This window comes from Microchirus variegatus, assembly GCF_963457635.1.
Source record: "Microchirus variegatus genome assembly, chromosome: 16".
Lineage (NCBI taxonomy): Eukaryota > Metazoa > Chordata > Actinopteri > Pleuronectiformes > Soleidae > Microchirus > Microchirus variegatus.
The window spans coordinates 22,197,892-22,224,083 of NC_139817.1; the positions used below are offsets into that span (position 1 = coordinate 22,197,892).

The window sequence follows — 26,192 nt, forward strand, 5'->3', positions numbered from 1 at the left end:
CGGGAGCCGGAAAATCCACTCGTGTCCTTCAGACTTGATTTAAAAGGGAGGAGTCAATTACTCTGTGATGGATAGATTATGTTGGTGCATAATCCTGGAAGCCAATTTCCCCAATGTGAAGTGAATCAGAAAGTCAATTTGTTGCCGCTCGCTCTGTTCCTCCTCTGACAGACGGATGGAGCTGATTTAAATCAGTAACTGGTGAAATCTGAGGTTAGAGGTCAATTTAGTTCCCGGACATTTGAGCAGCGTTTAAAACGTACATCACAATTATTGCGGTGAATGTGAAAAGGACTGAAGTGACTGACCACACAGACAGAAAACATCACGTTAGTGGAGACTGTCGGGTTTTATTGTGTGAATCGACTCCCGACGTAATCGTACGTTTAAAGGAACACGGTTTGGTGGAGAATCATCACATCTTGCCAAAAGCTTCTCATCAGATAACGCACGTGAAATGGCAACTCACATATGCTTTGCTGCATTGTACAAGAAAATATTAGTGCAACAGGCCGTCTAAAAGCTCAGATAACGCGGTAAAATGGGAACATCTTCATTTCTGAAAACAATAAGCACTTAAAAAAACAGCCTATGTTTTGACCTCCCTCCATTGCTTTTCACTTCTTTCTATCCATGGATCCGACGACCCCTCTCCCGTGTGGTTAAAAAAGGGCCACCTTCATTCATCCACAAAGACCAGATATTGACTTGGACCTGCTTGATCCAGTCACTTTGCAGATGGAGAGTGAAGATGCACTCTGATTACCAGCTGAGGAGTGCTTGGTTATTGATTAGCTGGTGGTCAGCAGACATCGCTGCTGCTGCTGCTGCTGCGCTCTTTCAGAGTATTGACGGGCTTGGTTACGGGAGGTAATTTGGCAACAATTTACTGGTCAGCTCTAATAATTCAAGCACAGGGAGGGAAAGAGACGGGGAAAAAAAATCAATCATCAGCCCAATCTTTGGAGAAAAAAAAAGGTAAAATTTAATCTTAAGAAAACAGGGAGGCTTTCGGTGACAGAGCGATGAAGGTTATCATGTAATCCAGCTAATCTCAGTTCATTCAAATACACAGAGTGTAATCAGCGTAAAGTCTCATGAAGCGTCCTCATGCATCTCCTCAGAGGCTGACACAGGTTGAGCTGCACTGAGCCGTCGTCCCCGGGTTCTCCTGCGAGCCTCCTTAGCGGACTCGGGGGACGTTCGAGGCAGCCAAGCGAGACCTGCGATGCCTCTGTTGGAGACAACGCTGCTCTGGTTCCTAAGGCTGCGGCGCACGGACCGCTGTCCTCTAGTGGCAACAGGTTTAAACACGTCTTCAAAGTTAAAGTCAGCTTGCCAGGGAGCCAGGTCCTCATCAGACACTCGCTCCTCCTCCTCCTGGCTGTTGGAGCTTGACCCGCTGTTGCCGTCGTGCCGCTTTGGTGTATGGTCTCCTCGTCGCTTCTGCTCCACTTCATGGCTCGGCTGGTCCTTTACCCGATCGTCCCTTTCCTGTATGGCGCTGGCAGAGTTTCCGCTGAACTGCTCGGCCGTGTGTTGCTGACTCGAGTAGCCGAGTTCTTCACCTGAAACTGGGAAGGAGTCAGGACTGGCAGGACTTTCTAATTTCCCATCGGAGCGTGTGCTGCGAGTATCTGCACAAGTCTCGTCATTAAGTTCAATATCAACCGCTGGCTGCTCGAGTGCAGTGTGGTACAGTGGGTTTTCCCTTGATGCCTCAGGGTTTGTAGAGGCTTGGTCTTCACAGAGTTCTGGTGTGGTTCCTCCACAGTGCTCCCCAGGCTCCTCACCGAGCCAGTCACAGTCAGCACCACTGACCTTCCTTTTCTTCCTCCCTCTCCCTCTGGACCTCGGCCCTGACAGCCTCCGGCCTTTCCCTGTGCTGCACTTTTTATTAGCATCAAGAGATGGGACCGAGTCTTCTGAAGCATTTTCTAAAGCATGTGTCTCAGTGAGGTCACCAGTGACTTCAGTAATGTTGATATTCTCCGGGTTCAAGTGAGTCTCTGCATTTGGTGCTGTTGGGGGGGAAAAAACAGGAGAAATTCTTACAAACATAGAAAAAAGTATATCTGGAAAAATAAAATAAATAACAGGGAAGAAAGGTAGTTTTGTTTTCCAGTCAGCAGAAATGACCTCCCTCCATAACTCACTATTGCTTTTGAAAACTGTAAAAGGCTGGGGCCATACTGGATGTGCAGTGTGGGATGGTGAGCGCCAGAGTCGCTGATTTACTGCATCTCCTGCACCTTTGTTGTTCACACAGGGAGTGTGTCCTTTGCTGCTATGTCTTACAAAGGCTTTGAAAATCGCCATGAAAATACTCCTTTGTATTGAACTAATCACTGGGACTCTTCGGTTTGAAGCTGTAGATTTGTTGGTCCAGCAGACATTTCACAATTAAGCCTTGCTGGGAAAAAAAAGCAGTTCGGATTCAAGGAACTGAAGTGGTAGAGTGCTTTTCTTTTGAAACGGTAAAACGGTTGATGATATAAATGTTGAACCCATTGTGAAAGTATTTTTTTTTTGACAATTTTGCTGTTAAAACCCGTACCAGGTGAGAGGTCCATGAAAAAAAGCTTCCATACGAGACACACGGGAGAAGATTCTGAATCTCTGCAACAACACTTTTCCTCAAGAGTCACTTCACCTCGCTGTGAAACAGAACCGTCTCCTCACAAAGCGAGGAGAACAGTCGCACTTTCAGGGGCCTTGTTTTAATGAAGTTGACCGCGTTCACCTCTATCAAAATCTCTTTTAATTCCGGGACCGAGCTGCCTTGACACTCGTACTTCTCTGTGAATGACAGCGTGTTCATGTCACGTCTGGAGTGACCCTCTTGATCAGTGCCTGTCGGTCTTTTCTTTTCTCTGTCAAAGCTCTCTGCTGGAGCTCTGCGGTTCCTTTGTTTCTCCATATCACAAATGTTTCCAGTCTGCCAACGTTAACATCCACTGCTACTGCACTGTGTGGAAGTTTGGTTATTGTTCCGCTGCAGTGGCCCAGCAGACATTCATCACTCGCATATATATGGTTCCATATGCACCAATCGATTTTTTGTTTGACTTACTCTATGTTATTTGAAAGACCTGATACCGATTTAACATTTCCTTTGTCCTCTGCACAAATCTTGAGAGACTATCGTGGTCACAGAGACTTGACAGCAATAACCTTGTGTGACCGCAAGCTAGCGGTGGAGCTAACAACTAAGCTAATAGCTGAATGTGCAGATTTGTTCGTTACTTTGCCATATATAGTGTAAAATGTCATCGTCTTTAAGGCTGAACAATTAACCGAAATTATACTGATTATATCACAATATGGCATACTTCATCGCAGGAGGCGCAACATTTGTTAAAGCCAAAATGTGTCGTCTTGATCTGTACACATCTTACTCTACAGACTGAAGAGAGCAGGTTTGTTTCTTACAGATCTGCACGTTTTTCGAATGAAAATCAGTTAAAAAAGAAAAAGAAAAACACCATTCCCTCAGATATTGTGACACATATCACAAAATTGTTCAGCCTTAATCATCTTTCATCGACAACATCACGGTTTTCTTCTTATGAGCAAAGAGGTAACGGACGCAGGCCAAGCTGTGTTTGCAGCTCCCTCTGCTGGACAACTTGGTAATTACTTTACACCGTCTTGAAAAGTCAGAATCATCGCCACCATCTACGTAGTGTTTCACTGTGTGGTCGTATTAATTAAAATCTAATTTGCAGGTGCAGAACTTGCATAACTAATGGAGTGGAAACCAAATCTGTACCAAATAACAATCAAACCGAGTCAGTAAATCAGTGACGACACCTGCCTGAAAAGAAAGACGCAGTCATGCTGCTCTTGAAGTTTGTTAGTACCTGGATGTTCTGTGCAGCTGATGTAGGGAGTTTGCTGTGCAGCTGGGGACTGAGTGAAGAAAGACAGCAGCTCTGTGATGGGACTCAGGGTGGGGTTCTTAGAGGCGTATTCCCGGGAGCCATAGAGAGAGTGATCCACGTCCTTTTTCCACTGACGTGCTGCTGTGGTGGATATCTGTGGAAACAATCTGCATCAGTCTCCTCTCTCTACTGAAAATGCCTCGTTCAAGTGTTTGATACCAGTCGTTTAAACTACAAATTGGGGTTCATGCATAACAGCCATTTAAAAAATATGCCCTAACTGTGTATTTAAAAAAAAAAAAAAAAAAAAACAATATCGAGGGATGTTTCTGGCATACTTGTCTCTTTTAAAACTAATCAATACTGACTGCCATCAACTTTGCTCCAAATAAATGTCATAAAAAAGAACAAAAACAAACACACAAAGTTGTTTTGAGGAGACAGACACTACAAGCTCTGTAAATTGAATCTTGTGATGTGAGGCACTGTCAAGATAGCTCCAGCTATCCACGCCGCAGATTGCTTTCAAATGACTGGGCTGATGCATTGGGAATGCACTGTCAACTGCACACTGCCACATATTAATCTTGTCAGAAAATGCCACAAAAAAAAAGCTATCACACTAAAAACCAGCTCAGTTTTTATAGAAGGATATACAAGTGTAGCGTGCGTGTGGCTGATTTGTCTCCCCACACCTCATGCACATGAACTTCAAGGACCCGCTTTCAAGGCTTGGATTCCTTAAAACCAAAGACCCAACGCTGCATAGTTTGAGACAGGGAGGCACAGGGTTGATTTAAATGTTTGAGCCCAGGAAAAACAATGAAAACGGGAGAACATAGAAAATATGTTTTGAAATGGAGCAAAAAAACTCTGTTTGTTGTTTTCTGTCCATAAATAAGTTTAAAACCACAAGTTTCTTTCACTCAAGAGCAAAAACAAAACATTAGTCATAATTTTGCCATATGGTCATATTCCCACATGTTAAATGGGAAAAATAAATTTCTTTACAACCCACATTATCTCAAATTAAGGAATATTTCAAAGCAGAACTGCATCATTCCGTTTTAATATGCATCGATGAAACACTGATCGTTAGAACACACTGCCTCATTAAAAGGTGCAATGTGGAGGATCTAACAATCTATTGGTGATGTCACCCTTCCTTTCCAAGCCTTGAATTATCCTTTTAACTCAAAAGGTTTTTTGGCCTTAGTGGAGAAGACTCACTCACAACGCACAATGCTGATGCAAATAGAAATGGCTAATTCATTGGTTATTTTTTAGTAAAATTAAAAATAGTCCTTATATGACATACCAGAGGTTTGAGACAGAAAGTGTTCAGTGCAAACATAGTTGAAGCTCCACGTTTAACTTCCTCTCTGCTTTCAGCCATCTATATTCTGATATGTATCTATAATTTTTTTCCTCCTTTGGTCAAGACATTTTTGAGAGAGCTAGTGAGGCTGTTTCCATTCGTAATCAATCAGTATTTAGCAGCTTGCCGCTCTCTGGGTGCCACAACAGACCAATACAACAAACCAATAAACAGGGTTTGTGGCTTGCTATTTGGGGATAAATAGCTGCTCCGTTGTAATTAATGAGGCCAGTATTTCAATTTCACCCGTTTCCATATTCTCTAATGACACATTATGGTCACTTTATGTCTTAATATAATACATTTCTTACATATATCACCTTCAACATGACAACATTGTTATTAAAAAAAAAAAAGCTGTTAAAAAAAAATTCCACTTTCCTTCGTTGCTCTGACAAACTGCTTTGCTGAAGTGCTGAGTCAGCAGAGCCATTTACTCAACTGGTGGCACAACTTCAATTACTGAAAAGATTTCATAATGGAATCCCAATGATTTCTGAGCATGTGGTGAGCATGATAAATCTGTGGCGGTTACAGGAGGAACATCTAAAACACACATCCGCAGTGTTTCCTTCACTCAAGTAACCGAAGTAAGTTGTGGTCACGTATTGTGCCTCAGTCGCTGCCTCCCACAGCGATGTGTGCAGATCCCTCAGTGCAGTGGTGTAAAGAGAAATCAAAGGAACAGTCCCTGCCAGCTCACCTTCATCTTCCCAGAGGCCATCTTGGCAGCAGAGCGTGTCGACCTCTTCACAGGTTCACTCTCCTGTGTGTGCTGAGAGAGCACAGAGTAGGCATGAGGATATAATATATAATAGAGACGAGAGTGGCTGCATCTCTCTCTCTCTCTCTCTCTCTTTCTCACACATCCACGGATCTCATTAAATCCAGATCCAATGGTGGAATTAAACAGTAGATTAGACAAGAGCATGTTTTGACCCCTAAATTATTAAGAAAGACAATCTTGTCTGGTAAATGGAGATTTCTGGTGATCGAGCGGAGAGCGGTGTGTGATAAAAGCAGACCTTTCTCTTTCGACTCCTGGAGCGAGCTGGAGCCTCGCTGGTAGATTCACTCTCTGGTTGTGACTGCCAAGACACACAGAAGTCGTTGTTAAAAGAAATGAAATGTCACACTGTGCGTGGTTCTGTATGACATAGTGATAATTACTTACACATTAGGGCTGTAACGATATGCGTATCGAAATCGCGACACTCAGAGCCACGAACCCGTCTCACGGTGTGAGAGAACAGAATCGCGAAACACCCTTTCTTACTCCCAGTTATTTTAACAAATTACCGCGTTGTTGTGATTAATTAATTACAGTCATCATTAGGGTTGTGAATTTCACACATTTTTAGAGTCGATTGTCGAGGTCCACGTGTCAAATTTTTGTCGAATTTTTTTTGTTGCAGTAACAGCAGCAATGTGGGGGTGTAAACTATTCTACAGTGTACTACTTCATTTTAGGCTCAAAAACATGGCTGTAATGTCCATTATTGACCATCAGAACAGCGGTAATAAAAATGAGGGGCAAAAAAAAGCGGACTCTCCGCCGTCTTCATTTGTGTAGCGCTTGTATCATGTCCCCCACCCCCGTCCTAAACTTAAGCGACAAAAGCGTCATAAAACCATGTCTAACTTTAACAAACACAGACATGCTGCATACCCACAGAAAGGTCAGAAACTCAGCTAAAATCTCATATAAACCATTCTTATGTTCACCAAACAGAGTTAAAACACCGATGGATCAAACCCGCAGGAGCGGAAAAAAAACGTTACAGCGCACATGTTTAAAAGCGGCACCGGAGTGTCAGCGTGATTATGTAAACAGTGGAGAATTCACAGATTACAGCGGTACCATTTTTATCACTCTACAAACAAGATTCACAGATCGTGCCCCAAAATAAGAGCAAAACAACAACTGACTTTCAAGAAATACAAGCGGAAATGCTGTCTTACCTTTGCTATTTAGTTATTTCCACCGGAACAAAACTACTTCTCATGAAGAACTACACTTCCCAGCATGCTTTGGGGACAAATCCCAGTCTGATTGATCATTTACTTTGTATTTCTCAACAGTATTGTTTTGTTACAGAAAAGAGAGAAATCTTTGGTTATTTATTTATGTTCAAGTCTGTTCCAACATATTTGTTATTAAATGTTACATTAAGTTGTTATATAAGTAAATGTTGTTTAAATAAAATGTTTTTTAAATTTAAAAAAAATCGTGGAACGTATCGAACCGTGGGTCAAAAATCGTGATACAAACCGAATCGTGAGTGCATCATTACAGCCCTAGCAGACAGTATCCATATACATATGAAGCACAGAGTTGCTCTGCCCATAAAGACCTATCCAAGAAGGTAGATTAAACTAAAAAAGAAGAAAAAGGTGGCAGACCTTCTTCCTTTGGGTGCGAGATCTGACTGCAGTTGCTTCAGGCTGTTTCTCCTCCTCTGGTAAAGATGCAGGCTCACAGAGGACATCCATCTGGGATGCTGTGATGGGTTCACTCTCTGACTCTAAGGGGGGGAAAAAAACAACCTTCAGTGTTACAACTGAAATAATGAAATAAGAAATAAGAAAACATTATTCACAACATGGGCTGTGAATAATTATCATATTTATCATTTTGACCACAGCAACATTCCGTCTACGGTCTACATTTACAGACCGGCTATTGTATTCCTTTATTCCTATACCCGTTTAAGAGAAACCTGAGATATTGCACACAGTAAAATTTCATTGTTTCTAGTGAGTATTGTAGCTTGACACTGGTGGATTTTGTCAGGGGAAACGGAGCAGACAGAGACAAGGGGAATGAAGACAATAAGAAAAGAAAAGTGGAGTATGTTGGCAGTTCACCTGTCATTATTTGAGAAAGAGACTCCTCATTGAAAGCAGCGTTTAGGTTTAAAGGCTGGGAGTCCCACGTATATTCTGAAATTTCAACATATGGGAAGAGCTGTTAGAACACAAAACAGTTTTGATATATTATATTGGGAAATAACTCAGAGTGAAACACAGAGCGATAATGTACCTGCATCATTTGACAGTGCAGAGTCAATCTCCTCCATTGAAGGGAAAACAATCTACAACCAGAGCGTGAGGCAAAACATCGTTACTCAGTGATTCATTTAACATGTATTCTTAAGGTGTGATTGACTAATTTATTAACAATTAAGAGTTAGCTGAGACTTGTGTGGATGAATTTCAAGTAGGCCTGCAATTAACAACTATCTTAACAATTAATCTGTTATTATCTGTTATTATTTTCTCAATCAAGTAATTAGTCGTCTTTCAAGAAAATTTCACAAAAAATACACAGATTTAGAACAATTCATTGATTTTTAGAATAGCTGAATATCCTTGTCTCAGTGTAAACTGTTCATTTATGACATGTACAATCATGCCGTTTACCTTTTCACTCGCTTCCTCACTCTCTTCGCCCACAGGCCGCATTCTGGAGTTGCGAGGAAGTGCTAATGTTGGAGAGGCACCAAACTCGTCGTGGTTGCTGTAGTCTGGCTGAGCTTGTGGCGTCTGGGCTTCACTTCTCTGCGGCGTCTTCATCAGCGAGCGCAGCAGTAAGCCCCCACCTGGGGTGGGTGCTCGGGCGGGAGTGGCACCCTTCTGTAATGGGGTGCTGGGGGGCAAGTTCTTATCGAAATACTCAGGGGAGAGCGGACCTCCAAAGTGCACTTTCTTGTTCCTCTTTACAGCAGACGTGCCAGTGGAATCATCCTTTCCTGCACAGAGAATTAAACTTCAATTTGCTTTGCATTTGAATTCACTTTTTTATGTCCGATACCGATATCAAAAAGTCGAATAAATAAACAAAAAGGCAGATTTTTATTTTTATTTTTACAGTCTCTGCACGGTGAATAGGATTTTTGGGTTGTATTGGATTCTACATTTTATCTAGATTTAGACAGGACTGATAGTATTGCTTGACAGAGCCTGTTTCAGATTAAAGATATTGTCACTCGTGATCTAAAGATTCAGTGCAGCTAAAATAGTCATGTCTTTGGGCAATATCAATATCAGGACAACTGAAATTGCTTTAACAAATACAGTTCTAGTGTGTGTGACCCCGATAACACATACTGTAGCTCAAAGCTACAGCTCACCGAGGACAGAACTAGGCTTGGATACACAGCTTTGCCTCAAACCCCAGGCTAATCTGAGGGAAAAGCACAAGTATCCATGCAAGGCCACAGAAAGTAGTGTACATGTACCTGTGGGCTTCATCTCAAGCAGAGAAGGGAGAGAGGGGATGCGGAAGGGGGAGACAGGCTGAGGTGGTGAAGCAGGATCATCAGCTGGTGGTCGGTTGGGGCTTTGCGGTTCAAAGACACCATCCTGTTGAAAGAGAATACATGAGAAGTTTCCTTCTGTGGGTCTGTAATTTCAGGAAATTCACAAAACGGGCCGTTTCGTAAAAGTGTAAATGAAATAAATCTCAAGCTAGAACCAATTCTGTACAAAAAGGGTCACACTGGCTGTGAAAGGGGGCTGGATGGACAATATTTAAATGTACAGATTGACATTTTGGGAAAAGCAGTGATGTGATTGAGATGAGAGAATCAATGTTTCTCGAATACATGACTTCCTCAAATCATGACACCATGATTTACAAACATATGTAGCAACAACAACAAAAAAATGATCCCTGCATGATCACAAATCGAGTAATTTAAGGCCAGGGAGCTGCTGGTTAATGGAAAAGACGATTAGTTAACTCCGTTCTAAAGTAGACTTGTGTCTGGGTTTACCATGAGATAAGGCTGCTACCTAGCTTGCAATCCAAGACACCCTTTAAAAAAAGACATCATAAAAAGTAATAACCAGCGTCTGGACGTGCTTATCTGCATTCACAGACATCAGGTACCCCTGGTCCCTGATTTGGAGCCAGGCTGTTGAAAGCACTCAAAAAGTGTGACTTGCTTCCGTTTCATTTTACCACAGTTCTTTACTCATGACTGTGACACATTAGCATGCAGTGCTAGTGAAGTGCTCTGATCGAGTGTGTCAAGCACAGCCCACGTCACATAAAAAAAAAAAAATATATACACGCACTCAAACCAGCAAAGGTTGCCACACCAGAGGGGCAGATGAATCAGCGGTCAGTCTGTGCGTGTGTGAGAGAGCTGCGTGGGCAAGGATATGAATGAACAGAACAATTCTGTGACGGCCTGCCACACATTGGTCGATGTATGGGAAACACTGCATTAATGCTTGGTGCCCATAGTTGTTCTGGCTATTTCAACCATTTCTGCGTGAAACTTTTTAACTCTAGTTGCCCTACCAATTACAAAACAGCTGTTTACTGACTTTAAGTTGTGTGTTTTTCCCTTCTTCTTTCAATTTTGTGTGTGTTTGTGTGACCAAACCTGTTGGTTCTTAGAAGAGGAACATAGCTGGAGCTCAGATTCAACATGCAGAGGTGGGGAAATCAGCACAGCCCCGGCTTCTTTCACAGTCTCACTGGGTGGCAATGGTCTTTGTGTTAAAACCCATGTCACTGGTACTTCAGCCTCCTGTGGAAATGATTAAGAAAAACCCCACTGTTTTCAATTTTGGAACGCTGCAGCACAACAGCAAACACTTCTCTCATGGGTACAGAAAGTAATGCATTTACAAGATTGCAGATTTACTGGAACGATAAAGAACATTTATACTGATATTGAAAAATACAAGCTAAAGAGTAAGACTGCAATACATAAACTAATACATAAACACAGAAAATGATTCATGTCTCGACAGACATTGTGACAAGATGGCTGCAAACAGGTGGGATTATGACTGAAGATACAAACCAAACAAAAGTTTCAGAAGTGAATTCTCCTGCTCCTAAAATAGACTGAAAAGATTGTTCAGCAGATTGACGGGACAAACAATTACTCGGGTCTGGACGCAGCATACAAATATTGTCGAATAATAACAACAGACTTAAGCTCAAAAAAACCCAAAAAGAAGATGGAAAAATAAATACACAAACCTAAAACACCAGCACTTTAACCAAATCTGGGTTTGCTTGTGGTGAAAGGTCCTGTTTAGCACTAAGATCTACCATTCAAAGAGGAGTTAAAAATAATCAATGGACTCAGTGGAAGCCAAGCACAGACAAGTAAAGCCCTCCGGTTACATTATTTACATCATGGTCAGAGTGAATGTACCTCCTGCTCTTTAAACTTGAACTGAAGGACAGGAGCGCTGGCCTCTCTAATCTGCACCTTGGAGCTTTCAAGTGGGGCCAAGCACCTCCTTCTTTTGGCAGTGGGCGTCATCACTGGTGGGTGGTTCTCCTTGCTGCTCCCATCTGCGACAGATAAAAAACATGTTGCACATGTTACGTAAATATACAAACACAAATGGCACTTGGGGACACCTCATTTACGAAAACTAAAACATCACACATCAAATACACGTTTTAAAAATGTGATCAAAGAAATGCAGATTTAGTCTCACTTGAGCAACAAACTGACTCATTTAACAGGCTGCCAGGGGAGAGTTGACAGAGGCTGTCAGAGTTGGGTTTAACCATGCTATTAATCCACTGTTTTTGAACAGTGCCTCCAGACATCACAAAGAATCCTACTGGCACAGAGCTTTTTCTGAGACATGAAACTATTAATCCTGTGGCAATGAGGCAGCCTCACCCGACAGATAATCTCTTGTCTTGATGCATTCTCCCGCGTTGCTGTCCTGCTCTGGCATCAGATCACAGACCTCACTCTCCTCCACATCCATCAGACTCTGGAAGGAGGCCATCTTCTGCCTCAGTGTGGAGGGGACGCGTGGAAGTAAGGGGCTATTTCTGACACGCTGAGAGGTGAAACGGCAAAAAAACAACATATTCACTCAGTGAGCAGCTCGGCAGGTCATATACTGCTGAAATTACAAAAAGGGGGTGATGGACACAGGTGGTTCATACACTCCTTCCACACACAGTGTCAAACAGTAACAGTAAGTCTCTAGTACCTGACATGGCATCTGCACATCATGGTGGAATAAAGAATAAAAAGCCCACAGAATTGTCTTCAGCCACCTCTCCAGCATGACACATGTCCCCACTGTCCACAACACTGCTCTATATAAGCCAGGCTTTGAGCTAGGATTTTTATAGAGGGTTCCTTACACTGGCTCAAACATGCGAGTGCCCACCCCCCTTTCTCTTACTGGTCACAAACATGACATTTGCAGTATGATTGAACTAAGGCAGTCACGGATGTTTTTCTATTTCAAATCTAAACCATTAAAAACATTTCAAAAATTTAAACTAAACCAACATATGCCAAGAGATATCAAGATTCACAACTGATCATGATTCAGAATAAAGACTACCATGATATTATGTTGACATAAAATCACTTGGATGTTATATAGCCTTAGCCCAACTAAAAACATTTAAAACCAGTTGAATGGTGTGTTAGTTTGCAACATAATGTGTCAAGACCAGGCTTTTAGCTAGGATATTTTCCACATGAATTGTGTGACCTTTTTCTTGGCTTGTTTTATTAGAAGACGAACACAAACACATACACATACACGCTTGCAGTATATCTATAACAGATGATAAACATTTAAATGTATAACTTGCTTTGTTGTTATTCATTGGCAAGGGCTGGGCAACTATTCAATAATATATTATGGTATAATTTTCTTCAGCAGCAACATAACAGCAATTTAATATACATCAATATGATGTTTGGGCATAGTGCAAAAACACGTTGAGACATTTCATCAATCTGAAATGTTTACCTCAGATGTGTGCAATATTTGTGTTTAAAAAGAGTATCGTTTTCGGTCCATAAAAAAAAAGATTTAAATAAAGCACAAATTATTGGTTTCTTGTCTCAGGAGAACAGATTTTCATGATAATTACTGATATTGACTATTTTCTAAACTATATTTCTCTGTCTTGAGTGTCAGTGACTTTTTCTTATGCATCGAGTATATGAATATGTCGCAGTTCACTTAATACACCTTTTTGTACCTTTTAATTTCTTTTCTACTATTTTAATCCTTTTCATTTCTTTCTTGCCTGGCACAGGGACAACAGATGGAAATTAGCTATGAAGATAAAATATGGTACAGAGCATCTTTACGCTGACTGAGGCTAATGTTTATTGTACATGGTTCCTGACAAATAAACAAACAAACCAACAGTGAGAAGCTGCATCTGATTGTTTTCTACACTACATTGCAAATGATAATCAGTTTTATCAATTATTGTTTTTCTTAGGAGCTTAGTGAGGCCGAACACTCACAGATGCGATAAAACTGTAAATGTATCCAGAAATAAACAACCACACTATAGTCAATCACAACATTACAATATTATTTGAATCTAATGAATCGTAGACGCTTTGTTCAGTATTTACTTTACATTCCAACCCACACCTTATATTCAATAAGAGGAAAATTGCTTTTTGTGTTGCAGACTTTTTAACTCATTATGGTAAAAGAAGAACCAGGTTTCCATCACAACATTAACAACAGCTCTGCATCTTTCAAGAGCTCCTATAATTAATGTTTTTCTTTACACTTGTGCTTTTTCTACTGCGATACGTCAAAAAGCCTGCTGTTGTAAATTAACGGGTAGAACAAGCTATTATGCTGCTGTGGTTATGGCACAATTTCCTTTAACAGCCATGTATAATACAAAACACCATTTGCTAGCGATTGTACACCAATGATAAAATAAAACCGCCATCACCACACAATTGTGTTTTCAAGTCATTATTACTGCCACACAAATACATTTGTTAGATAAACCCAAATCAGGGGGTTTCTACTCGGATAGCAGCCATTCTCCTAACATTTTCTGCTGAGTCTTAGTGAAAATATGTGAAATAACGACTACATTTGTGAGTACATTATTAGAATTAATGACATTATTATATGTTAAAGTATTCAGAGTTGTTTGGGGATCTGTACTATTCCTATTTCCCTGAGTCACAACCAAAAATGCTTCAGAACAGCTCTTTATCAATAATTAGATGCAAAGCCATGTAAGGCAAACACCAAGTTTTGAAGATATGTGGGAAGCGTTATTATCCAGATGCTGTCTAACTGGAAGGTCCAGTCTGTGACATAGACTGTAAATAAGAACTGACAAAATTAACTCCTGCTGTGAAGCCTCAAGATTCATGATTTGACCGGCATGTTGTGGCAATATTCACATGCGTCACTTGCAACCAGACTCCTATCAGACAATAGCAGCTGGAATATCACACTGGTGTGCACTCATATCTACCCACAAGGCACCATACTTTTGAACTGAACTCCTATTTCCTCTCCTTCATGTTTTCAAGGGTGTTTTTTTTATTTTATTTTAAATGAAAGCAAGTTAACAGTGCAAAAATGTCAATATGTATATGATGGGTGATTAGAGTCTATGTATTAGTGGCAATGATTCAGGGCCAATATCAGTTCTGTCTGTCTGTCTCAATATTGATCACACAGAACTAACCAGCTCTGATTTGGTGTGACACGATTTGCTCGACTGTAAACTGAGCCACTGCTTGAGCACCTCACCTCTGAAGTGCGTTGGGTTGTCGGAGTTTTCGTCCTCTGCTGTGCCATGAAGCGGATGAGTGAGTTTGTCTCTGGGGAGCCTCGGACACCAACACTGGACCGCCGCCTTGCCTTTATTTGTGCTAGACGAGACTTGTCTAAAGCAAGAGGAGAAGAACGAAGCTTCAGCCACTGACTATATATTTGAAATATATCAGTGCACTGCGGTGCAGACACAGACTGCAGAGTGGAGAGACCACAGCACAATTTGTTGTTATAAAAAAGTTATATATGATCAGATGGAGGAAAAAGCTGAATTGATTTGTACAAATCGGCCATGGGAAAACCCATATCAGTCCACGTCTAATTAGTGATGCAGAGGAGTGTGCCCGTTATTGTTCTGGTAATTATGTGTTTATGTTCCTCCCTGAAAGCTGTTCATGTCAACATAACAGTATAGTTATACAGCTGTGAACATGAAGAAAACCTCTCACCTTTGCAGTTGGATGGTGCTGGGGTAAAACTCTGTGCAGAGATGCCCAACTGACAAGGTGTGAGCGTGCAGAAATTCAGGGGGGCAGAAGTGCCTTTTAAAACTGGAGGGGTGTTCTCTTCTGACGGAGACAACATTTTCTCCCTCTCATCTCCGTCAGTGCCAGCAGTGTTTATCTCTACGGCAGACATCTGCAGGGAAAATAATGTACTCATTAACAGCAAGACCTATTCAACTGTTCATTAATGCACATATCTACTCAGCCAATCGGCTCCTCAGTGCATTAAGGCCATGGTTCTCAAAACTGTCATATGTGGTCCACCAGTGGTAGGCGAGATTCCTCTGAAAACACTGTACTACTGTATATACCAGGGTATGTATACCAGCATCTGAAGTATATGTGAGGAAGGGAAGGATGATGTGTGAGCAAATAATCTTTTTAGGAATAAATCTTCTTCCTGTAAAAAAAAGTCTGTAGCCAGTATATTTCCCTGATGTGGGATCAATAAAGTCTAATCCAAGATGGATGACAACAGAGGCCTTGTCGGTCACCTGCTTACTGACGTGTGAACTCATCATTCTATAGGATTAAAAACACTTAATAACACAGTCCACGGTGTTACAGAATGTTATGACCCTTCTCATTTAGCTTTGTCACCTGAACGCCTCAAGAAACATACACGAAGTACGAAGTAAAAAAAAAAGTACTGCACCTAGCTTACAATAACATAATGACACTAAACGAATCGCTAATTATAGTAAACAACGAGCGAACAGGTTGATATAGCAGACTTAGCTGGATAAATATCAGCTATTTCATGGTGATCTCTTCATACGAGACGTTAGCAAACGGTAGCAACAGAACTGCTAAACAGAGTGCAGTGACAGCGTGTACGACACACTTACCTCGTAGAGTTACTGTCTGTGTGGTTATGCTACTATAAAATCGAATATCTAGTGTGTCATAAAAAACGCCTCACACATCTTAAAACACGTTCATAAAAACTAAAACTAAACAAAAAAAGAATGAAAACACAGTTCAGCTGCAGCACGGACGGGTTCAAATTTCGCTCCACGCCAGAGCACACAGAGCCGCAGACCGCAGTTCGTGGATCCCTCCGCCTCGGCAGAAAACACTGCTCAACTCTTAAACATTTGTATAACCTCAGCACATACTGAGTGCCCATCTAATGTCGTTTACAAAAAGTGAACGATTGATACAAAGACAGACGCTGTTTAAGGGTGGAAAACCGTCTGTTTTTAACGGTAAAATAGTACCTAGTGGCGGAACTATCTTTTGTATTTTTCAGGGGCTTGAAGGGGGCGGGGAAACATGTCCAGAACTCGTTTAATATGAATCGACCAATAGAAACACCGTACAGGAAACCACGTGATTTTCCAAAGCAGGAAGATAGATAGATAGATAGATAGATAGATAGATAGATAGATAGATAGATAGATAGATAGATAGATAGATAGATAGATAGATAGATAGATAGATAGATAGATAGATAGATAGATAGATAGATAGATAGATAGATAGATAGATAGATAGATAGATAGATAGATAGATAGATAGATATTATACAAATATAATTGCTATTATATTAGATTTGCACATGATTTTTACATATTTATGCATTGATTTACAACCTAGTATCTGTTTCAGTATGCCTCAGGGCTTCTCCTGATGATCTTGTGCTCTATATTGGTTTACATTGCAGGTCCTTTTATTTCTTCATGATTTTGTTCTGTGTTACTTTTTATCTGGAAAACATTCTGTGTTTAAACTTGTTTTCCACTTCCACGTCTTGGAATTTACTCCCTCGTCTGTGAGGCCCCAGCTGCTGTTTGCTTTGGTGAAACTAAACAGCTGGAGCTCGACTGCATTGCTCTCTCAGTTTGTTGATTCGAAGCTGACCTGATGCTCAAAGTTTAACTCCCCCATCTGTCAGCCAGACAGGTAGCATCAGTGTTTTTTTTTTGTTTTTTTTCCCTCCACCCCTTTGGAAGGTTGTATAGTCTGACATTATATATTTTTATTCATTCTGTTTTTCAACAAAAGACACTGTTTTATGCCACACTGGCTTGGATATATAATATGGTGGTAAATAAAAACCAAAATGAATGTTTAAAAAAATCACAACTAAAACATATTCACCAAAATACGATGATATAATATGTAATATGAAATTGGATTACTGTGGTTTTGCATTATCTGCAGCCTGTGGAGCTGAAACGATCAATGAGCCCCAACAGGTGGGTGAACTGTTGAAGAAAGCCCAGTGAAGCTTATGGAGAGGCTGTGATGCAGCTGAGTACACGGAGATCAGTCTCTCTCTCTCCACAGCTGGGACTGTCCACCGCATGAAGTGTGCGGCTTCCTCAAGTCTGTGCAATCCAAGTTGCGACTGTTGTTGTTGTTGTTGGGCAGAAACAAGCTTTTTTGGACAAATGCATTGCAATTAAATGCATTTAAAGGTGCCATATGTAAGAATGTGGCCAAAAACGGTTACTACATCCAAATTCAAAATACCGAGGTCTTTTCGGTTTGGTTTTCTGACGTAACTGGCAACCCGTGGTTGCTCGGCAGCTGAGACTCTGCTGACTGCAATGATTGGTAGACGGCGGTAGGTGACGCCACATGCCAAAACATGATTTCAAAACATAAACATGATTTGCAGTCTGCAAAATATTTTTTTTGAATGCAAATATTTTGTCTGTACTGTTGTTGTTGGTGAGTTCAGTTTGTTATATGAACATTATTCCTGAGTCTCTGTGACATATTAGGAGGATTTTATGGCCAGTTGCTTTAGATTTATTACATCTTTTTATTTTATTTTTTTGGTGAGAATAGATCTTTCCACGCTGATGTATCTGTGAACTCCATCCCTCCGTATTTTTAGTTTGTCACTGATGATTTCTTCTCATGTCTCGCTCAACTTTCTTTAAGCATATGTTTTTCAGTCTACTTTCGCCGGCCTGATTATGTCACTATAAATATATCTCCTCACTGTCATCACAGCCATCATGTGGTGCAGCGTGATGTTTAACTAATTGGTGGTTTGTCAAACGCTTGCGTTTGATGCATGTACAAGTCTGTCAGAGGAGTTCAAGTCTCCTCCGTCAACACCAGCTGTCACGTCCCAAATGTGTTCCTTTGAATTTCAGTCCAGATTTGATGTCATTTAAAGCAAACCCAGACCGGAAGTTCTGCGTCATTACCTTGTTTAAGGAGCCCTGAAGGTTCTAAACAAATAGTCCAGCCACTGATGAGAACGCTGTGTTTTATTGTAATCTCGGGCTCAGCGAGATCTCTGAAAAAACCTGGTCCGGTTACGTAAACAGCGGTTCTCCTGAACAGCAGATCCTCCTGCTCCGGGCACTAGTCCTGGCACATCCAGTTACGTAAATTGAACCTGCAGAAGAAGAATAACCTCCGTTGTGGAGGTGTTTCACGAGCGACAGTGTCTTCTGACTCCGGGTCCAAGGTCGTCAAAGGGACTGTGGCGGGGAGTCGTGAAGAAGCTATTTTTAAACACTGTTAAAACAATGTTTTGATAATCAGTAGCAGTGCATCCACCGCTCCAGAAGGGGGAGCTGCGCTTCTGAGAGCTGGTGTGCTAATTACGTCACTTCCTGGTATTGGCCAATCACAAGACAGTTGGGAAGGCTCTACACTGGCTGGCCAATCACAACACAGTCTGTCTTCTGGCTGTGAGAGTTCAGTCTGAAATATCGCAGCTGAGAATTTGACCAAAATGGAGTGACATTTTTTGCACGGACACAAATTTGTGACAGTGAATTTGACCTCTGCATTTAACCCTATCCTATGACACACCAGTAGTGAACACACAAACGCTGGGGCACAGGAGCAGTGGGCAGCACTTATAGCTGCACTTTCCCAGGATTAAACTGTTGACCTTAGCAGTTACGAGCCATAGGTTACCTAAATCGGGTGAATAAGACTATAATAGTAAAAGTTTTTAATGCCTTGGATAGCTTTCTTTACAAATGCCACCAACACCCCAAGGACTTTCTCTCAAAGCTGTATTTACAATAGTCGTTTTAACACAATTTTACTCTAAATCTGTGTGTATATTCAACATATTTTGTCCTAAAGAATGAATTACATGAGTAAACCCTGGGTGGCCATCACCGTCAGATGTTTACCATACGTTTTCTTATTTCAGGGACACTTCAGCAATTTTAAATGACATGTCGATAAAGTTCAGGAGACAGGTTAAGAATAAATAAATCAAACCTACTTGACTAAGCACAGACGCTGAGCTTCTAGACGGCCAAGAAATGCCCCATTTTCCATTTCCCCTGTCGTCTTTTCACTCGAACCCTCTGTGTCTTGGTAAACAAGGCTCTGATAACCCTGAGAAAGATAACTGTGATGGCTCTGACATCAGGGTTATTTTCCTCAGACGCGACAAAGCTCCTCCACACAGAAAAACCTCGGCCGCCGCCTGTCGCATGGTAAAACTGACGTCAAAAACAAACGCTCACACACCCCCGAGTATATCTCTATTTTTATTTGTGTATATATACACATATAAAAAATAAGGACATATGTACAATGATAATAAATATCAACATGTTTGTACAAGTGAAATAAGTTACGTAACATACTTTAAAAACAATTAATAACAGACCAGCAAAGATGGGGCAAAAAAAATGAAACGATGGTAACAAAATAATACAACGTGGGAGAAAACAGCAGAACTTAAAGCCTTGTGTGAGATAAATAATTCGAGCAAACAAGAATTTAGGAGGAACTGAGGAGATGCACATCAAGTGCATTACACATGCATTTTCCCCAGCTTGATGCCTGTTTTTCTTTTCTTTTTTTTACAACAAGTTAAATTAAAGTAAAAAGCCTAATCGTAAAAAATGGAATACATTAAGACATAACTACCAGTGTAAAGAGCTAATGTGTTTTTTTTTTATTTATTATTTCTGCCTCTGGTAAATTAATACTATTATGTGGGCTTATTTAATTACTGATCAGCAGCTACTTATTTGGTTTTTACAGGCGCAGACAAATTAAATAATGGGTACGGTTTTGGTACATTATTCAGCCTTTGATAAAGAATTGAATTCAGCAGATCTTCACTGTAAACAGGAAGTGAACAGGACGTCCACTGGCATCAAGCCTTTTGTGTTTTGCTTGAGGGGAATTTTTTTTTTTTTTTCGCTGCAGTTAAAACGACTATGCAGAAACGTTGCAGACATCAGCTCAGTGTAGCAAAGTGGACGGACCGCCGCGACTTAAACATCGAACTGGAACCAAATAAAGTTAATTGAAGCATCCTAACGACAGTAGAACAAAAGCAACTGCAGTCTACTTTGGCTTATTTAAAAAGGTGGCGAGGCACAGAGAAACGTAAACGTGTGGAAATGTTGCCATGAGTTCCTGTACAATCCTTGAACAATTGAAATCAGACACATTTAGTTGTTTTTGTTTGTTTTTTTTTCAAAGAGAACATGTACTCTTCCACAATGTTAGTGTCTGTAAAAGTCCCCCAAAAAATGCACTTGTACAAGGATGATCATATCAAAGATGCACAGTCCACTTGCAGAGGATCATGCAACACTGGGATGGAGCGCTGAAGGCCGAGTACCTCTTCAACAAGGGGATCACTTATGACATTCTACATCCTCCTCAGCGATGTGCACACAGTGGAACAACACAAATACAGTCTTTTTTGTCCTTCTCCTTCCACCATTCTCCGCTCCTCTGGTCCCAAAAGACACGTCCCGAAAAAAGAAAGACCATCGTCGACCCCTGATGGACAAAGCAAAAGACACAGGACAAAATAATGTATATTTAGTAAGACAGAGCTGAGCACATTGTGGCTTCGTCATCACACTTGTGAGTGTTGGCAGTGCGTCAAAGTTTTCTTCTAATCGGGTGGAAAAGTAGGTCATATTTTTTTTTTCAGGACATCATGACATTGCCAGGAACACTTTGAGCAGACGGGCCTGTGTGTGGATTAGACACTACACTTTACAATGCTAAATTATTGTAGATAAAAGAAAAGTAATGTAAAAAAATAAAACACCTTGAGGTATATGAGAGACTAATATGTGGCTACAGCGAATATGACAGTTTTTGAGGCTGAGGTTCGCCGCACTTTCTGAATCTTGTAAATAGAAGTTTTTCTTTTGTTTTTTTTAACAAACAGATGTTCCATTCTGACAAAGCTCTTCCTCGGGTAAACTCATTTTAATCTTTGGCAGTTCAAAACAATTTCTGTTTTTGTTTTTTTTTCCAGTTCAGCCGACCCTTTTCTTATCTTTTTCTATGAACGATTTTCTGACGCACCTGTTCCCTAAGACTTTGACAACAGAACGCACATATTTTAAAAAAGACCTGAAAGCATGGAACGTGTATGAGACACGTTAACATGCAGATGTTCAGTAGATATTGTATTTACAACGGGATGCAAAGGCAAGATTAGCTTATATTGCTGAGCATAAAATGTATAAACAAGGTGGAAGGGAATGATACATATTTGACCTAGTGCATTAAGCAGTATTTTCTGACATGAAACTTAAGTTTGTAAACCACTCACTCCCGACACCAAAGTCCATTCAGAGAATCGTAGATTTTACACCATGGGACACAGGAGTTGTACATATATTGCTGCCTCCACCAGTAACTTAAACTTGGTTATTTTGTAACTTTGGTGTTTTTAATCCTTTGTTGGGATTTACCAATGGGACAAAAATGCAGCCAACAGCTCCTGTGACCTCACATGCAAAATGCTGATTTTCTCTAGGGAGTTTGGTGCAGGAGACTGAGTGGTTTATAAACTGTAAAAGGCTGTCTAAAGGGGAGAAAAAGCAGCCACCGTATTCTTAAGCTGAACAATGCTCACAACATGTGTCAATAGCTCATTTGAAAAACCCTGTACTCTCCCTGTGGGCTAACCGCATCACAACTCCAGTTTCACATCGAGACAGACAGTGCTTTAGCTCTTCTAATTAAAATCTCAGCAAGCAAATTGCATATTTTTCAGCAAGTTCAATGATTCCTTTTTTGCAATAAGTTAAACAAAGAGACAGCCAGAGAACCCAGATGAATAAACTGAATGATTCTAAACAAAACACTGAGTAGCACTAACAACAACCACCACCAAAAAAAAAAAGCAAAATTGGAAATCATTAAAGGTTAGGACTTTGTTTGCAAGGATTTAATTAAGCAGAACAATACCTGTCACTGGTTCATGGCTGCGTCCCGTCTCCAGCCAGCTGTTTTTCAGCTCAGCAGCAATTGGTCTGTGTCTGTCCGTCCGTTCTTCTCTTTAAACTGTGTGTGTGTGTTCGTTCTGTGTGGATGTGTTTTTACAGTGTTCTTCCTCTGCAGGACGTCCACAGTGGCCCCGGGTCAGTCTCTGGGCATCGGTAAGAGGGAGGGGGTTCCGTGGGGGTTTTAAGGGTGCATCACAAACACACTGCAGTCCGGGGGGGGGTGTGTGTGTGTGTGTCGGTGAGTGGGAGGGTTCGTTTCCTTCTCGTCATCCCCCCCCCCCCCCCCCCCACCAAACACACTGGATATAAAGCACTTAATGAGACATCCACGGCGGTCGCAACAGTGAAGGTTCAACTACATTCTCCATGCCAAAATGTCTTCACATCAACTTTCAATTTGGAATTAGGTGTGCAATTATTCTCCGCTGAATGCAAACAGCCTCTTTTTTTTCTCTCACTGTGGGGAGGCACAAACATCCAAAACAGCCCGACCAAAACACAGATCCGCTTTGACAATGTGCAAATGTGATGTGGCGCAAACTCGTAGTATGCTGAACTTGAACGTGCATTCGAGGGCCACCGTGCAGAGCTGAACAAGGAATGTAGGCGCCTGCCCCTCACAGAGTCACTCACGGGGAAAGGGGTGGCGGGGGGGGGGGCATCAGTCACATGACAATCATTTGAATTGAACACTGCTGTAGTCCGTACAACATAGAAAAGCAACAAGTAAAGAACAACAAGAAATGTCTTAATTCAAAGCAACCAGCACAACAAATTAAAGTGGAAGGGGTTGAAGGACTTCCTCCGTGGGTAAATACAACGCGGGAGAAAAAAACACAAATTGAGCAGACAAAGTCTTGAGAGATTGTCCTTCATTGAAAAAACCCCCATCAGGCCTTTCTTGCCGATTCACTTCATTTTCTATTTAATTTCCTCTCTCTTTGTCGCTGGCTCTCTCTCTCCGTCCTCTTCTCTCTGTCCTAAGCAGAGCTCCTGCTAAAGGGACATGATTGTCGTCTTGCTTCGAGATTAATTAGTCTTTTTATGCCGCTCTCACACTCATGGCTCACGAATACAAAAACGGAAGACGTGCTTCCACTTTTTAAGTGCAGTAAGCTGAGAAAGTCTCAGAGGGAGAGAAGAGCGGGGGAACCACTTCAATATTTCCAGTCACTTGCGTTCGCTGCTCGTCATGTGGCGCTAAAGGGCCTCACGTGGTCCACACAGCAAAGAAGAAATGTGCCCTTCATGTAACGCCGCCTGCTTGATTTCCACACTTGCGGTGGTGCGCTCCTCGTCGCATTCGAGCTTCTTAAATACAAAATTTACACAAGTAGCGATGCTGTCCAGAACACAATAATTACAGGAGTGCATGTTGGCGAACACGGTGTATGAATGTGTATAATTAACATGCTGTGTGCTATAAATGTCTACAGTGAACCAAACAGGCATTGGCAGAGTGAGAGAGAGAGTGAGAGAGAGCACAGGGGATTAACAGCTTGTCACTGAAAGAGAGAGAGAGCAGGCATCCTCGCGAGGAGGGAGGTAGTTTGGTTGTTTTGTTTTTCCAACTTAAAAATGGCGACGGAGGAGGACAGGCCTAGACAGATGACTCCTCTGGGTTGGCGTCAGGCAGGACACTTCTCTGCTGAAGGGTGCGTCTCAGCTCTTCCTTGAAGGGGCTCGAGTAGTCGTTCCCAGCCATGCCGAGGCCTCCGAGCCCGCCGCCCCCAGCACCAGCACCGCTAGCCCTCTCCTCCCCTGCTGTGCTCAGGTTGAGGCGGATGTAACCGTTGCTGCCGGAGCCTCGTATGTTGGTAAGGCTGAGACGGCTAGGGGAGTGGATGGGCTGGCCGGGAATGGCGCTGGGTGACGCCGTGCTGCTGACGCTGGTGGGTCCCAGGGCATGACCGGGAACGATCTTCAGCGAGCCGTCCGAGTAGTAGTAGTTGGCGCCGGTTTCCCAGAAGCGGTCCTCGTCACTGGGCATCTTGCTTGGCACAAAGGTGGGCGGTTCCTTAGGGAGAGTGATGGGGTAGACCAGCGTGCTCTCAAGAGGCTTCATGTCTGCGCCCTTTCCCAACGCCAGCTTCAGCCTCCTGCGCAGGTAAAGAGCCGCCACAAGGAGCAGTAAGCACGCGGCTCCGAGGGTGATGACCAGCACCCAGAACAGTCCCATGCTGCTGTCTGGAGCCCGGGCCTCCATGAAGATTGGGGCGCTGGCTACCACGGCCACTTGGAAGCGTTCCGTCTGAAACTTGACCCCCTGCTCCTCAGAGTAGCAGATATAGCTTCCGGCTTGCATCTGGCGCGCTTCAGGGATGACGAGGGCTTTGAGGTTGCGGTCAAATCGTGGACCTCCAGCCTCTCCCAGCTGCAGTTCTCGGTCGTTTACAACCCAGTAGGGCTGAGCCAGGTTGGACACCAGCTGACAGGGCAGCACCAGGGCGGCAATGTCAGATCCCACCACCACAGTTATGTTCCTCAGACGGGAGTGTTCTGCAAAACAAGGTTTAAAATTCATTCCATAAACCAAATCATATTCTCCAGCAGTCATCTCTCTTCTGATTAATTCACTTTCTTTAAGCTCTGGTTCATTATCTTTCTTTACTACTGACTTGCTTCTGCACTGGCAGTCAATTCCCACAAGGGGCCACTACTGAGATGTGGACACACACTCACCAGGACTGGGGATGGAGACGGGCTTATCAAACTTGGCTTTTCCTCGGCTGAACCTTTCCAGCATGAGGTCTTGTGACAGGGAGGAGGTGGACCTGGAGAGGAAAGGGCAGAAAGCAGAGAAAAATAAGAGTCTCTCACGAGGCCTGAGGGAAATTTTCCGATCTGAAAACGTCAAGACGAGACTGCACCAATGTTTTTATGTGCGCAAACTGTAAAGGTAATAATTACAGCTCCACTCAGAATAGAGTGAATCTATCAAAAAACAGGTTTTAACAAGATAGTTTTATAGATTCAGATACAAATCAGTGCACTTATTTATGCAGATGCATCAGCCTTTTAGTCCAAATCAGATCTGGTAAATATCATCCTCACTTGATATGCAGAGGTTTCCTCCCTCAACACAGCATTAAAAAAACATTAGCATGACTGTTTATGTGGAGTTCAAAGGAAAAATGATATCTAGATACTGGTTCACTGTTTACAAACTCCTTTTAAGATATCTATACCAATCCTTATAGACTCATATGCATGAATTAATGCACGTAGGTCTCACCCGCGGTGGAGGTCGATGCGGACACAAGCCCGACCCTCGCTGTCCCAGGCACAGTAGGGGTCGCGGGCGAGAAGACAATCTGGCTGAGACTGATAGCGGCTGCAGTTGGCCAAGGGCAGCTGGAGAACTTCTGAGCGAGAGCCGATGTACACGTACTTCTACAGAGAAACACGGAAAGAGGGAGAAGGAGTGAGACAAAGAACAGATTCAGTCAAGCATCCAGAGACAGAAACCAGAGGGAGATGGGGTGAAAAAAAAAAACCAAGACAGAAGACAAACAGAAAGAGAGTGAGGCAGGGAGAAAGTGACTCAGTTTGGGGTTTGAGGAGATAATGGGATAATGACTCTCAATTACAATAACATTCACTCCCTCGACCCTTTTCCAATCCAATCTGCCTTACGCTCTTTTCTAAA

At 42.1% G+C, this 26,192-nt stretch overlaps 2 protein-coding genes across 2 annotated transcripts in view; both read right to left on the minus strand.

The window, feature by feature from the left end:
• Nucleotides 1-1,095: 1,095 nt before the first annotated feature.
• cdca2 (cell division cycle associated 2) lies at nt 1,096-15,417 on the minus strand (the record flags this gene model as incomplete). Its single annotated transcript, XM_083902393.1, has 14 exons — nt 1,096-2,021; nt 2,683-2,799; nt 3,864-4,038; nt 5,966-6,037; nt 6,288-6,350; nt 7,666-7,787; nt 8,131-8,205; nt 8,306-8,357; nt 8,686-9,014; nt 9,504-9,627; nt 11,445-11,587; nt 11,928-12,093; nt 14,809-14,945; nt 15,282-15,417. 14 exons carry the CDS (start codon nt 15,415-15,417, stop codon nt 1,096-1,098), a joined length of 2,637 nt encoding a protein of 878 aa, XP_083758519.1.
• An 8,721-nt stretch (nt 15,418-24,138) lies between these two features.
• The window catches only part of sema4c (sema domain, immunoglobulin domain (Ig), transmembrane domain (TM) and short cytoplasmic domain, (semaphorin) 4C), a gene marked incomplete at its 5' end in the record, with an annotated part of 47,254 nt that continues 45,200 nt past the window's right edge, over nt 24,139-26,192 (minus strand). The window contains 3 exons of the mRNA XM_083902113.1: nt 24,139-25,042; nt 25,226-25,317; nt 25,779-25,936. Of these exons, the coding sequence (XP_083758239.1) occupies nt 24,144-25,042; nt 25,226-25,317; nt 25,779-25,936 (1,149 nt within the window). The 3' untranslated portion in view covers nt 24,139-24,143. The remainder of the gene's footprint in view (nt 25,043-25,225; nt 25,318-25,778; nt 25,937-26,192) is intronic.